The sequence below is a fragment of the Cervus elaphus genome, chromosome 18, assembly GCF_910594005.1.
Source record: "Cervus elaphus chromosome 18, mCerEla1.1, whole genome shotgun sequence".
NCBI classification, from domain to species: Eukaryota; Metazoa; Chordata; class Mammalia; order Artiodactyla; family Cervidae; genus Cervus; species Cervus elaphus.
Genome location: NC_057832.1, coordinates 22,060,608 through 22,073,360, shown reverse-complemented (window position 1 = coordinate 22,073,360; position 12,753 = coordinate 22,060,608). Strand labels below are relative to the sequence as shown.

Sequence of the window (12,753 nt, the reverse complement as noted above, 5' to 3'; positions counted from 1 at the left end):
CTTCCTGACCCAGGAGTTGAACCAGGGTCTCCTGCATTGCAGGCGGATACTTTACCAACTGAGCTATCAGGGAAGCTTAGGCAAATTATTTAACCTCTCTGAGCCTCAGTGTCCTTGTCTGTAAACATAAAGATCATAACTCAGGGTTGTAATTAAGGGTAAATAAAATAATGTTTACAAAACTGCCTAGCACAATGTATAAACTTAATAAATCTTATCCTCTTCTTAGAGAAAACATAGCATATTATAACAATCCCAGGTAACTGTACATTTTTACAAAACCAAAGTGAATCAGCAATGTTTTTCTCTTGTGTGCATCTATTATATATTCATCTAAATTCTGTTTTTCCATTCCTCAGTAATAAATTACTTATCTGGAATTATTAACCATAGAACATGGAAATAACACAACTTTAAAGTGCTATTTCACAAATTCAAATTATCAAATTATTCATGGCTACATTTATATTTTCTCAAAAGTCAGGTACAAAAGCACTTTGAAATGAAAGAAAAAGAATAACAATGCATCCCTACCTGACATACTCTATGGATTCCAAAGTCTCCTTTGATCCAAAAGTATGAGAAATGCCCATACCCTGTCTGAAATAGATACGCAGCGACCAGAACCCGAATGTGCATGTAGACAGGCAAAAACTGTGGACAAAAACAAACAGGTCAAATACATGTTGACATTAACTATACCTAAATAATCAGAGCCAGTACATTTAACCAAGATAATGGAGCATTATTATCATTCGGTGTTAGCTCAATGAAAAGACTTATTCTCAAAAATTAGGCATCATAGCAGGGGTGAAAAAAAAAGTAGACTCTAGAATCTGATAGACCTAGATTCAAATTCCGGTTCTAACACTTAGTTATGTGACTTTAGAATTTTCTAAACTGCAAAATGAAACTATCTTCTCCTTCCTCAAAGGGTTTTGTGAGAAATGAATGACTTAATAAATGTGAAGTGCTTTATATACGTCATTCAATTTGAATTAAATATATGATATCCATAATTATTAATCATCATATATGCTGAACATGAGGTCACTCTGGAGTTCACATTTTATCAATAAGAAGATAAAAAGACCAAACAAAATCCTACATTTTTGGCCCCCTTAAACACATGGGATCTAGACATAAATAAAATTGTCACGATTATTATTTAGCAAAAATTACCCATTTAAAAAACATATGCAAACATAATTCAGAAATATTATTTCCCTCCTAATCTTCTTTTATAAAACAATTTATTTTTCCCTCCTTTTTCGATGTTTCATCTTTACCATGATTTTTCAAAGCATCACATCTTCACTTCTGTAAGCTGAATGAAACACATTTGTCACCTATATTTTATGGGAGTCACTGGAAATATTATTTCATTTACAAGTCCCAATTCTCTTAACCTTAAACCACTGTCATTGCACTCCACGACGTCTTAGTTCCTTAGTTGTCTATTCACTATTTCACAATACAGGTAGTGTGCTGCCTTTTAAAATGATCTTTAAAAGACTTGTTCAGTGACACCCAACATTTGTAATAATAAGGCCATTCTTTTAGGAATAATTACTAAATCTATGTAAACATTTTTTTTGCTTCTATTTGATTGACTCATCTGATCATCTCTGTAATTATCCAGCACTGACACTGGTTATGGCCACTTTAGCTAAGTGTTTCTTCCCTAAGTGATACTTTGCAGGATAACATAACTGAGCAGATGCCTTAAACAGATTTAATAAGGCCTTGGACATATGCATCTTTTGTATGTATCCTTGAATGCAGCCTTGAACATTTCTTTTATCTTTTCTGAGGGATAACATTTTTTTCTGGAAGGAAACCCCCGATTATAATAAATTATAAGTTCTTCAATATAGCCTCCACTTTAGCCAAACTCTTAGATTATCTGTCTCCTACACTGGTCCTTCTTGTGTTTTCGTCACCTCTCCTTTGTTCACCTGCTCATTCTACCCTGGAATGTTCTCCTAACCACATGTTATTTATACATATCATATTCTTCTCGAGAGCCCTGGTGAAATTTTCCAATCTTTTACTCTCAGATGAAAGTCATTTCTTCTTCCTTTGAGGTATTTTAGCACAAACATCGACATATCAGATTTTTTATTTATTGCTCTTCATCATTAGTTCTTTTTAAATGTCTTATCATTAGATCGGAAATTTTCAGCGCAGGTATAACATATTAGAATCATGGGGATGAAAGGTGGGAACACGGGATTGAAAGAGCCTTAAAACTGTTCTAATCCATACCTGTATCTTTACTTTACTCCTGAATGCACTTTAAAATATTTCCTTCAAGTATGTGAGCACCTTTTAATAGTGGAAAACATACAAATTCTCAAGGCAATCCATTCCATTTTCAGGTGGTCATTAACTGCTATAAAGTTCCTTGTCATGAAAAACTGAAATCAAACTATGTAAAAGCTACCAATTTAAGCTCTCTAGGGCAGTGCTGTGCAATGAAATAAAATGTGAGCCATGTGGCAAATTTTTAATGTGGCTGCCAGGCATTTAAACAGTTAAAAGAAACAAGTGAAATTAATTTAAATAAACAAATTTTATTTAACTCAATATACCCAAAATACTATATCATCCCAACATATACTGAGAGATTTCATATTTTTTCATACTAGGTTTGTGAACTTTGTATGCATTTATCAAAATGAATCATACTTAATCTGATACATACTTCACATTTCAGAACATCTCAATTCTGACTACACTTCAAGTGCTCAATGGCCACCTGTGGCTAGAGGCCACCAAAATGGACAGTTTAGCTCTAGAGCCATATGCATGCCTTTTATCACTTTTACATCTGATTGTTCTGTAAGCATTTATAAACAGAGGTCAAACTGAGGCTAATCATTCCCAATTACGTAAACCACTCTCCATGAAACATGCTTTTGAGCCCCTTCAAGAGTGGGTCTGGGCTTACAATGTTGAGACTTAGTTATATTTAAACAGGAAATGCAACCATTTAAATGGAGTTAAACACTGTCATAACAATTTGCCAAGTTTCTACCAATGCTGCATTATTGCAAATGTTATATAATACTTTTGACTTTTTAAAGATAAAGCCAACAGAAGAGCTGCAAGAACAGTACGACAAACGCCTATTTACTATGCTGAACTACTGAAAAAGCATGTTGCTGGCCACGACACCATCCCTAGAAATTTCAGCAACTATCAGTATCACCTAAGAAAGAATTGTTTCTTACATAACTGTATTATCATTATAACACCCAAGAAATTTAATATGAATATAATAGCATCCACTGTACAATCCATATACAAATTTCTTTGATTGTCCCAGCGATATCCTTTATTATTAATTTTTTTTTAAATTTAGGAACCTAAGAATCATACACTGCATTTGGCTTTTATTCCTCTTTAGCCTCCTTTAATATGAATTGTTTTCCTGTTTTGTCTTTCAGGAGTCAAATATTACAACAAAATGTTAGTATTAAAAATGTATTTAGTATCCAACTTCATTAGAATTAATAATGAAGCTGACTTCTGGTTCTGTTCTTTTTCTAGCCTCACAAATTTTCCCTTAAGACCTTTTTATTCAGGTCCCTTCAGGGAAGTTATTTACCAATTCTCAAAGAAGAAAAAGCCACAATGGAACACAAAGTCATCTACTGTATATATCTAACTTGCTGCACACTCTATATTTCACAGTATTTTATCTATATCTGATATAAGTTATGTTTTAAAGGAATTTTTACAGCAACAATTGCAATCTGCCAGTCCACCTGGATTATTTTAATAATTCTCTGTAATTTTTTACGTAGTTTCTATTTTACTATAAAAACACGGCACAACTAAAGCTTGACATATTTTACTCAAAACATAAAACATTAATATAAGGTAATTAAAATAATCATGACAATTAAAAAGTTTTTAATGAGGGTAATTCCACAAATATCCAAGAATCAAGTCCCCAAATATGTTATAACCCATGCTGATAATGCTTTGCCAAATGTAGATGCAGGTAACTTTTAACCACAAAATTCTATATAAAAGAACAGGGATATGTGAATCATCACAAATGATCCTTATATCTTTCCAGAATATAGATATTTTAAAATTGTAATTTAGAATGAATTGGGATGTAGTTTAAGATGTATTAGAACGTTAACTTGGCAAATGATTATAATAGAATGCCAAACTGCTTTCATCCCTTTATGATCCAAATGCTTTCTGGAATCACTGAATTGAAAAACTGAATCTGCCATTAATACTTTCTGATTTGGGTTTTGGTTTGTTTTTTTTTAAACAGTACTACTACTCTTTAATATGTCAGCAATTAATTATGTCTTTAAGTGGCATTTTCTTAAAACAAAACCCTTTCCACATCCTCTGAAATCTTTCCCACCCCCAACCCAAATTAATCTAATCTTTCTTCAAGTGTCAGAGCTATTTCTATGACTCCATATTGGTCTTCACTTACTTTTTAGAGAACTTGCTAAATATACCCCACAAATTCTGCACCGGGCTTATAAACTAACCCTTACTATCTCCATGCCTTCTTGCTCTGGGTCTCTTTCACTGTCTTGGCTCTTCCACAATTGCTTGATCTTGCTAGGTCCCCTCAGCTGCAGTGTCAAAGGAATTCTGCTGTCACACACATACATACTATAGCCGGACAACTTCAGTTTTAAAAGTTACCCTTCTCCCTCTGCCTTTCACCCTTAAAACAAGTCATTCATAAAATTACTAGCAATTTTTGAAAATAAAGAGACTTAATGAAGAATAACATCAGTATTTTCTAATCGTTAAGAGATATCTGACTTAATGAAGAATAACATCAGTATTTTCTAATTGTTAAGAGATATCTGATGAACCCCAGTATTATTTATCTTAACTGCTGCTATGGAAATTTCATAACACTCCTTTCTGGCAAATCTCCCCTGTTATCTCAACATAATATTGATTTTATGTTAAATTACTGTTTATAGACATGTGCTTTATATAAGCAAATAAAATAAAAACCAGTTCATGTTCAATAGTTCCCAAATTATGAAAGAATCTGTTAAAATTTTAAAACATATTTTATAGAAATCAAATAAAATTTGATTTCTATAAAAACAAATTTTATAGAAATCAATTTGTACCTTCACTTATAAAGTGTGAAAAGTGGTTATTAGATACCTAGGTTCACTCTTAAAAGCTTGTTTTAACTGTAGCTCTAATGTTACACTTCTGAATACATTTTTTTCTACCCCTACCAAATCTGGTGACCCCAGTTAATGAGAATCCTAAGTCTAAAAGACTTAAAAAGACACCTGCTGTTGAAGGAAAAATGATTTTGGCCAGGCACAGAGGGCACCAGTTGAGGTAAGGAAGGGTCCTCCATCTCAGGGAAGGGGTAATACTTAGGAGGTATGGAAGATAATACATGGTCAACAACAGCAGATAATCAGTATCTGAAGATTCTGAATACTGGGGCAAGAGAGTTCTACATTTTTAAACTTTAGAAGTATAAAAACAGTTGGTCAAACTTGCTAAGATACAATGAAGGGCAGAATATAAAATATAATCATCTAATCTGATTTCTTTTAATAGTAACTTGCCTATTCTACATCCTTTGCAACTAAGTATCATCTAGAAACTCTCTTAACAACTTAAATAAGTTTTCTAACAGGATATGAAACAATACCCTACGATGATTGTTCCTACTGCATTAAAATTAATGTCAGGTAAATACAAACAAATTATTGCCTTATCTTTAAAAAAATAATTATTTTGCCTTAAGTGTGTACATTCTCAGATCAGGTGGTAGGAGAGAAATGGGAAGACAAAAAGACTGGGTGGGAAATAAGATGGGTCTCTAAGTGGTAGAGAATATAAAACAACGAGTTGGTGCCCTAAAGGAAACATTAAAGTGACATTATTTCCTATATTTTCTGAACTTAAATTTGAAATACTTACTGTACTTGCTCCAGAGATATGATAAATCAAAATCACAAGTTGCATCCAGCCTTTCCATTCATCTGTTTGTTCTCTATTTAATACTTTAGTCTGTGCAAAATAAACAATATTTGTTTTAAAACTCATCATGAAGCTATTATTTAGACAGAATATATTAAGTATGTAAAAGTTTTTCTTATAGGATATAAATTAATGCTTCTTTCAAAAGAACCTTGGGGGAAAAACAGTTAAAGACTGTCATTTAATTTCTTGATAAAAGAGTTAATAAACTATTTAAGTATAATATGAATTAAAAATGAATATAAAAGAGATTTTAAATATTTAAGTTGATACTTATGGTTTTATATTATTTTTTAAACTGTGACAGATGTGTTTATAAATCTAAAAAATGGCATTTTATCATTTTCCGTAAGAAAATCTTAGAATTTCAGTTAGAAAAAACTCACAGTTCTCTTACACTGTACTGTGAAGAAAAAAACTCCATTATCATACTTTATTTTCTCTAGAGTATTCCCACTGGGGATGAAGAACTGATTAATCATCCTCATATGAAAGTTATTTCTTACAAAAGAATTTATTAATTCAAATAAATCATGACTTATAAAGGAGTTACATTTATATTCTGAGCAATTACAGCAAAGCTAAAATAGGCATTCAGAACACTTTTAACGGTGCCCACATTATTATGTAAGTTTGAATTTGTGTGTGCATGCCTGAGTGTATAAATATATAAATAGAAAAAGTGTTTATTAGTGTAATTATATACTTTTAACTTATAAAAGATAATAGTATCTCATGTTTGTGGACCATCACAAAGTTGGGAGCATCTCTACTTTCTCCATCCTCAGGCAGGCAAAATAACACCAAGTCACGATATCTTTTTCACAGTCAATATTTTCCAACTTTTCAACAATCTTTATGAAACTGAACTTTCTCCAAACTGTTTCAAAAAAGCAACAGTTAAGAGTCCACCAAGTGAAGTACAACTGCAATATTCCTTCTTCCTCTTCTATATATGTAAATGTTTGTATATGATGGCATGGTAAATGGTATTAATTCTTTAACCCAGACTTTATAATGCGATGAGAAGGATAACATGAACTAAAAAGAAAAGGATTCTTACCTCCTTGGTATTTTCATTGTAAAATACTCCCAAAACCAAAATGTAGATAATTGGAATAAAGAAAGTTGAATGTGTATAAAATTTGTTTTCCTTCATAAATAGATTTGCCCGGTCACACATATAGAAATAAGCCATAATCAGGCCAAGTTTGCAGAAAGACTGTAAAAGTATTTCTAATGGAGACACAGGGGGATTGATAATATTTTTCTTTTCTTCTCCACTTTCCAAGTCGGTACAAGGCTTATTCTTCCGATGAGCATTACGATGAATTATATAAAAAATTAAATATCCAATAATAGATAAAGTGAAAAAGCAAGCAGCTAGCTTCTGTATGAGAGTAAGAGGAGGTCGAGGTTGACAACAGGAACCATCTACAGGCTTCAAAATCTTATTGCAATACACGTTCATAAGAATCATTGCACTCTGTGAACAAATCAAGTGATTTCGTTATTATCTTGTCAGTAATGTATTTCCCATTAGATTTTCTCCTGTGAATACAACTGACTTTTTAGCACTAAAACCAAAATGCTTTTGCACTTTTTACTACCATTTCCCAAACAATCATGTAAATAATGATAGTCCTTCAATCTGTAAATAACTAGTTCAGGGTTTTTCAAACTTCTTGGGTTATGATCCATAGTGAAAAGTTCATTTTATAATGTGACTCAGAATAATATATATACATACATACATACATATATATATATACACACACACACATATATATATATATATATACACACACACACACATATGAAACAATACCCATTCTTACTACTTGGAATGCATCTGAGTTTTTTCTATTCTATTATTTAAAAAAAGAAAAAAATGCGATTTCATGACTGTTAATGGGCCGTGACTTTTGGTTACAAAAACACTGACAGATGTCAAGGACCAAAGAATTTTAATTAACAGACGTTCAATAAAGAAGATACCAAGATACTTAAGATACACTTCCAGTCTTTAGATATGAAAAAAGAATGTACAGTAACTGCCACCAAAAATGATTAACTCTGAGCTAACAATATTTATAATATGCCTTTCATTTGGTTTACAAGTTTATGGACCACTTGGGATTCAATAGTTTTAGTGTTTCTAACTTGAAGTGGAAAATCTTCAACATAGTTTTATCATAATAAAATATTCTAGGCAAGCTATCAGGAGCCTTTCCAGCTGAAGGTTCAGTCAAATTTAGTTTTATAAAAACTTCACGGTTCTAAAAACCTTTAGAACTCTAAGATGATTATACTACTTAAGCCTAAAGCATTCAAAGTATTCAGCCATTTAGAAAATCTCATTCTCTCAGCTTTAAGACTTTAGAAGATTCTGAGCCTGGAACTGTTGCAGACACTAGTCTACAAACTCCATCCCAAGGTTCATAACCAGTTCTAGGGAGTCCACAAAGCCCTTGAAAAAATATGGAGAAGTGTTGTGTGTGTGTGTGTGTGTGTACACAAATATGCATTTTTCTGCATGAGAGGAATGGAACAATTACTTTTTATCAGATACAAGGGTTATGTGATACTCAAAAAGATTCAGGACCACTGCTTTATCTGTTGCACTATGTGTGAAAATTTATAATTATCCAGTTCTCTTTTGTATTTAAACTAAAATGCCCTCCCACCCATCAATCCGGAGTTGTTCAGTATCTACTCTATACCATGACTAATGCTTAGGGTATCAGAATTAGAAGGAAATAATAAAAAAAATTGTTCTCTATATTAAAATATGCTCTTCGCGGAAGCTTAATTTTAAGGTTTAAGGCAAAGAGAACATGAAGCAGTAGTTTTCAAACATGAGTGTAATGAGGACTTAAAAGCTTTTTATGAAACAAGGTATAATTATAAAGAGTAACCAGCACTGACTAAATAAAGTCGCATTTCCTCCCTTCCATAACCTTCTTCCTTAGAGTATACGAAAACTCTTATATATTTAGCTAGGTGATGGAAAGTCAAATTATTTCTAGATCTATGTCTAGACAGAAAAACTGAAAATAACTGACTGCAATTAAATTAATTATTTATTACCATGTTATAGTGATATATAACTATAGGTTAAATATTCTGGTCCCTACTGACAAATACAAAAATTCTTACAGTTTCTCTGCTTGATTCAGGAAGATGTAAGCCATCCAAAGATTCCATGATGGTTTCTTGAGCAATCAATTTGGAAACACTGAACACCTTAACATTTGATTTAGAATTTCTGGTGCTACTATTCAAAATACTGACTGCAGCTTCATTGTAGGCATCTATCTTCTCATTAGTGATCATTTTCCTATTTTCACTTAATAGATCTTCATAGACAGGATCTGCACATGAAACATATTTTTTAAAATACACTTATAAGTCCCTACTGGTAGAAATTATAATCATGCAAGTTAGTTAGCTGCATTTCATATTTTGTTGTTAAAGTTGAGCATTCCAAGCACCTAATAATTCATTTTTTAAAAAACAGTTGACCAAGATTTTGTAATAGACTTCCTAGCTTATATTCAAATTTTGAATCAATCTATACCTCTCTTAAAATTAAAAGACTTTTATACCTCTTCTCTCTTAGGTACACAACTTTTAGGAAACATTTTTATGTTCTGGCATGTCTTAAGACTTTGAAAATTTTGGATGCTGGATTATATCAGGTAACGGGAATTCAAAACTGGATTATAGAAAATCGCCTAATTAAGAATAGCAGTCAATCTTTTTTTTTCCTCCTGTTGCTGCTTAATTTTTGCACACTTGATTCACACAATTAGGAGGTAATATTACTAATGATCAAAGCTTTTTACCACTTAACATAATCATTTAACTTTTTCTCACTTTAGTAAGAGAAAGGTTAATGAGTCTGTAAATGAAATAGGGATTTCAGAAGAGATTATTACCATCCTTGTTATTCCTCTCAGTTTGACATTAAACTTGGAAATAATCATAAGAGTTTCTGACCAACAACTTAAATTGCTAAAATACCCAAGGCATTTCATATTGTGCAGGGCATTAAATAATGGACATAAAATAAACTGAAGTAAGTTGATCTAATGTCAACTTTTTCTTAAAGAATTTCATTGCCAAGTATAAACTAGATGGTTTGAATTTAAATATATTCTGTCAATTCCAAAGAATGTTTACTTCCAATGAGCCTAATATTACGAACCAGATAATTTTTTCTATATTTCCCAATCACCATAAAAACTTGATAAGAAATAAAATCAAAGGCAAGCATCTAATTTGCCTTTAGGACTTATTATCTTTGTTATGTTCTATTCTAACTGCTGAGACTCCTTGGAGAATTTATTTATTATTAAGTGTTTACTTATTATATTTATTAGTCTGTCTGCTCCTTAAGTTCAAAACAGGAAACCAAATAGCTCAAGTTTACTCTAATTTCGCAAATCTTACCTCAAAATTTATTCTCATAAAGTAGTAATTTTGCTTCTTGAAATAGATAATAAAAACCCAAGCCTCAAAACACATACAAATGACATTGTTTCATTACTTTTACCTTGTAAGACCCAATAAACATCACTAGTCTTTGCCAGTTTTTCTAAAAGTGGTGCTATGGAGGTAATATTCATTTTATATTGGGAAAGCGCTTCATTGCTGCCATTGTGAATCTTGATAGACCACTAAGAGGAAGTAAAAATTAAGCATGAATTCAGTATTTATCACAGGAAAATGAAAGTATATAATTTCCCCTATTGTAAAAAAAAAGGTTCTTATTTTAAGAGAATTCCATTTTTATTCAATATTAGAATAAAATATGGTCAATTACTTCATGAAATACATGAAGGCAGTTACAAAGAGCTGATAAAAAATTAGACTTTCAATGTATAACATTCAAGAAAAAAGAATGTAATTTTAGATAGAAAAATAATATTGACATTTACCATCAAATTTCCTAAGTTCATTCAGATATTTTTTTATTAAAATTATCGGTATAATTAATTATAAAATAAGAATTAAAATATAAGTATAATCAAGAATTCTATTTAGCATAAGTTAATTTTTTCTTAGCATGTTCTTAAGTATATGAAACAAAAATCACTTATGTAAGAGTACAGATAATAACTTACTGTGGCAGCTCCTGCTACAATCACATGGGGCTTTGCAACAGAATCCTGAAGAAAGAAAGATCTTTATAATGTTATAGTCAGTTCAGGAGATTAATACATGTAATATTACTTAATTTTTTTCCCTTAAGTTCTTCTTCCATTTAAATGCATTTTAATTTTCTAGGGTTCCTTATCAGATTCTTGTTACAACAAGATGGACATCCTATGTTTAAAACCTTACATGGTTGTATGACTACACAGGGTGGCATGAAGCTTGTATGGCTAATTCTTTGGTGTTCTTAAAGATAAAACTCAACATTCAGAAAACTAAGATCATGGCATCTGGTCCCATCACTTCATGGCAAATAAATGGGGAAACAAGGGAAACAGCAAGAGACTTTATTTTTTGGGGCTCCAAAATCACTGCAGATGGTGACTGCAGCCATGAAATTAAAAGATGTTTGCTCCTTGGAAGAAAAGTTATGACCAACCTAGACAGCATATTTAAAAGCAGAGACATTACTTGGCCAATAAAGGTCCGTCTAGCCAAAGCTTTGGTTTTTCCAGTAGTCATGTATGGATGTGAGAGTTTGACTATAAAGAAAGCTGAGTGCTGAAGAATTGATGCTTTTGAACTGTGTTGGAGAAGACTCTTGAGAGTCTCTTGGACTGCAAGGAGATCCAACCAGTCCATCCTAAAGGAAGTCAGTCCTGAAAGTTCACTGGAAGGACTGATGCTGAAGCTGAAACTCCAATACTTTGGCCACCTGATGCGAAGAGCTGACTCACTGAAAAAGACCCTGATGCTGGGAAAGATTGAAGGTGGGAGAAGGGGACAACAGAGGATGAGATGGTTGGATGGCATCACCGACTCAGTGTACGTGAGTTTGAGTGAACTCTGGGAGTTGGTGATGGACAGGGAGGCCTGGCGTGTTGCAGTCCATGGGGTCGAAAGAGTCGGACATGACTGAGTGACTGAACTGAAGATAAAACCCAAACCAAAAAAACACCACTAAAATCTAATATGGCCTAATATTATTCCGAATTCTGAGTAAATCGTGTAAAGTTCTAGTATGTTATGTCAGCCAGTTAAAAAGAATCTTTGGAAGCCTACAGGGTACACAGTTACAGTGTTAAATAAAAGTAGGGCTCTAAGGAGACAAGATCTTTTAGGAAAGCTGGTCTGGTATGTATTTAACAAAGTTAACTGACTATTATAGACCACAATGTAGAAAAAAAACAAGGAGAAATTTGGTCGAAATCCTCACCTAATGCAAATTATATTATTTATAATACTACCAATTATATAGAGGATTCCCAGTTGGTTCAGTGGTAAAGAATCCACTTGCCAAAGGAGATCCCTAGGTTGGGAAGATCCTCTGAAGGAGGAAATGACAATACAGTCTTGCATTCTTGCTAGGAAAATCCCATGGACAGAGAAGCCTGACAGGCTATGGTCCATAGGGTCACAGAAACACAAGTGAGCGCACACACACCAACTGCAAAGTACTTGGTAATTTACTAAGTATTTCTCTTAAATTGCTCATTTTAATATAGATTCTTGCCACCTGTGAGACAGGCAGGGAGATATACATATGTATACATATACATATGTATATATTATTTTTTAAAA

General features: G+C 32.4%; 1 protein-coding gene across 3 annotated transcripts in view; it reads right to left on the bottom strand.

The window, feature by feature from the left end:
* The window catches only part of CASD1 (CAS1 domain containing 1), a 53,556-nt gene that overhangs the window by 16,643 nt on the left and 24,160 nt on the right, over positions 1-12,753 (bottom strand). For all 3 annotated transcript variants that reach the window (XM_043872383.1, XM_043872382.1, XM_043872384.1), the window contains 6 exons: positions 11,142-11,186; positions 10,571-10,694; positions 9,172-9,386; positions 7,076-7,498; positions 5,953-6,042; positions 535-654 (listed from right to left, as the gene is read on the bottom strand). In XM_043872383.1, the coding sequence (XP_043728318.1) occupies positions 535-654; positions 5,953-6,042; positions 7,076-7,498; positions 9,172-9,386; positions 10,571-10,694; positions 11,142-11,186 (1,017 nt within the window). The remainder of the gene's footprint in view (positions 1-534; positions 655-5,952; positions 6,043-7,075; positions 7,499-9,171; positions 9,387-10,570; positions 10,695-11,141; positions 11,187-12,753) is intronic.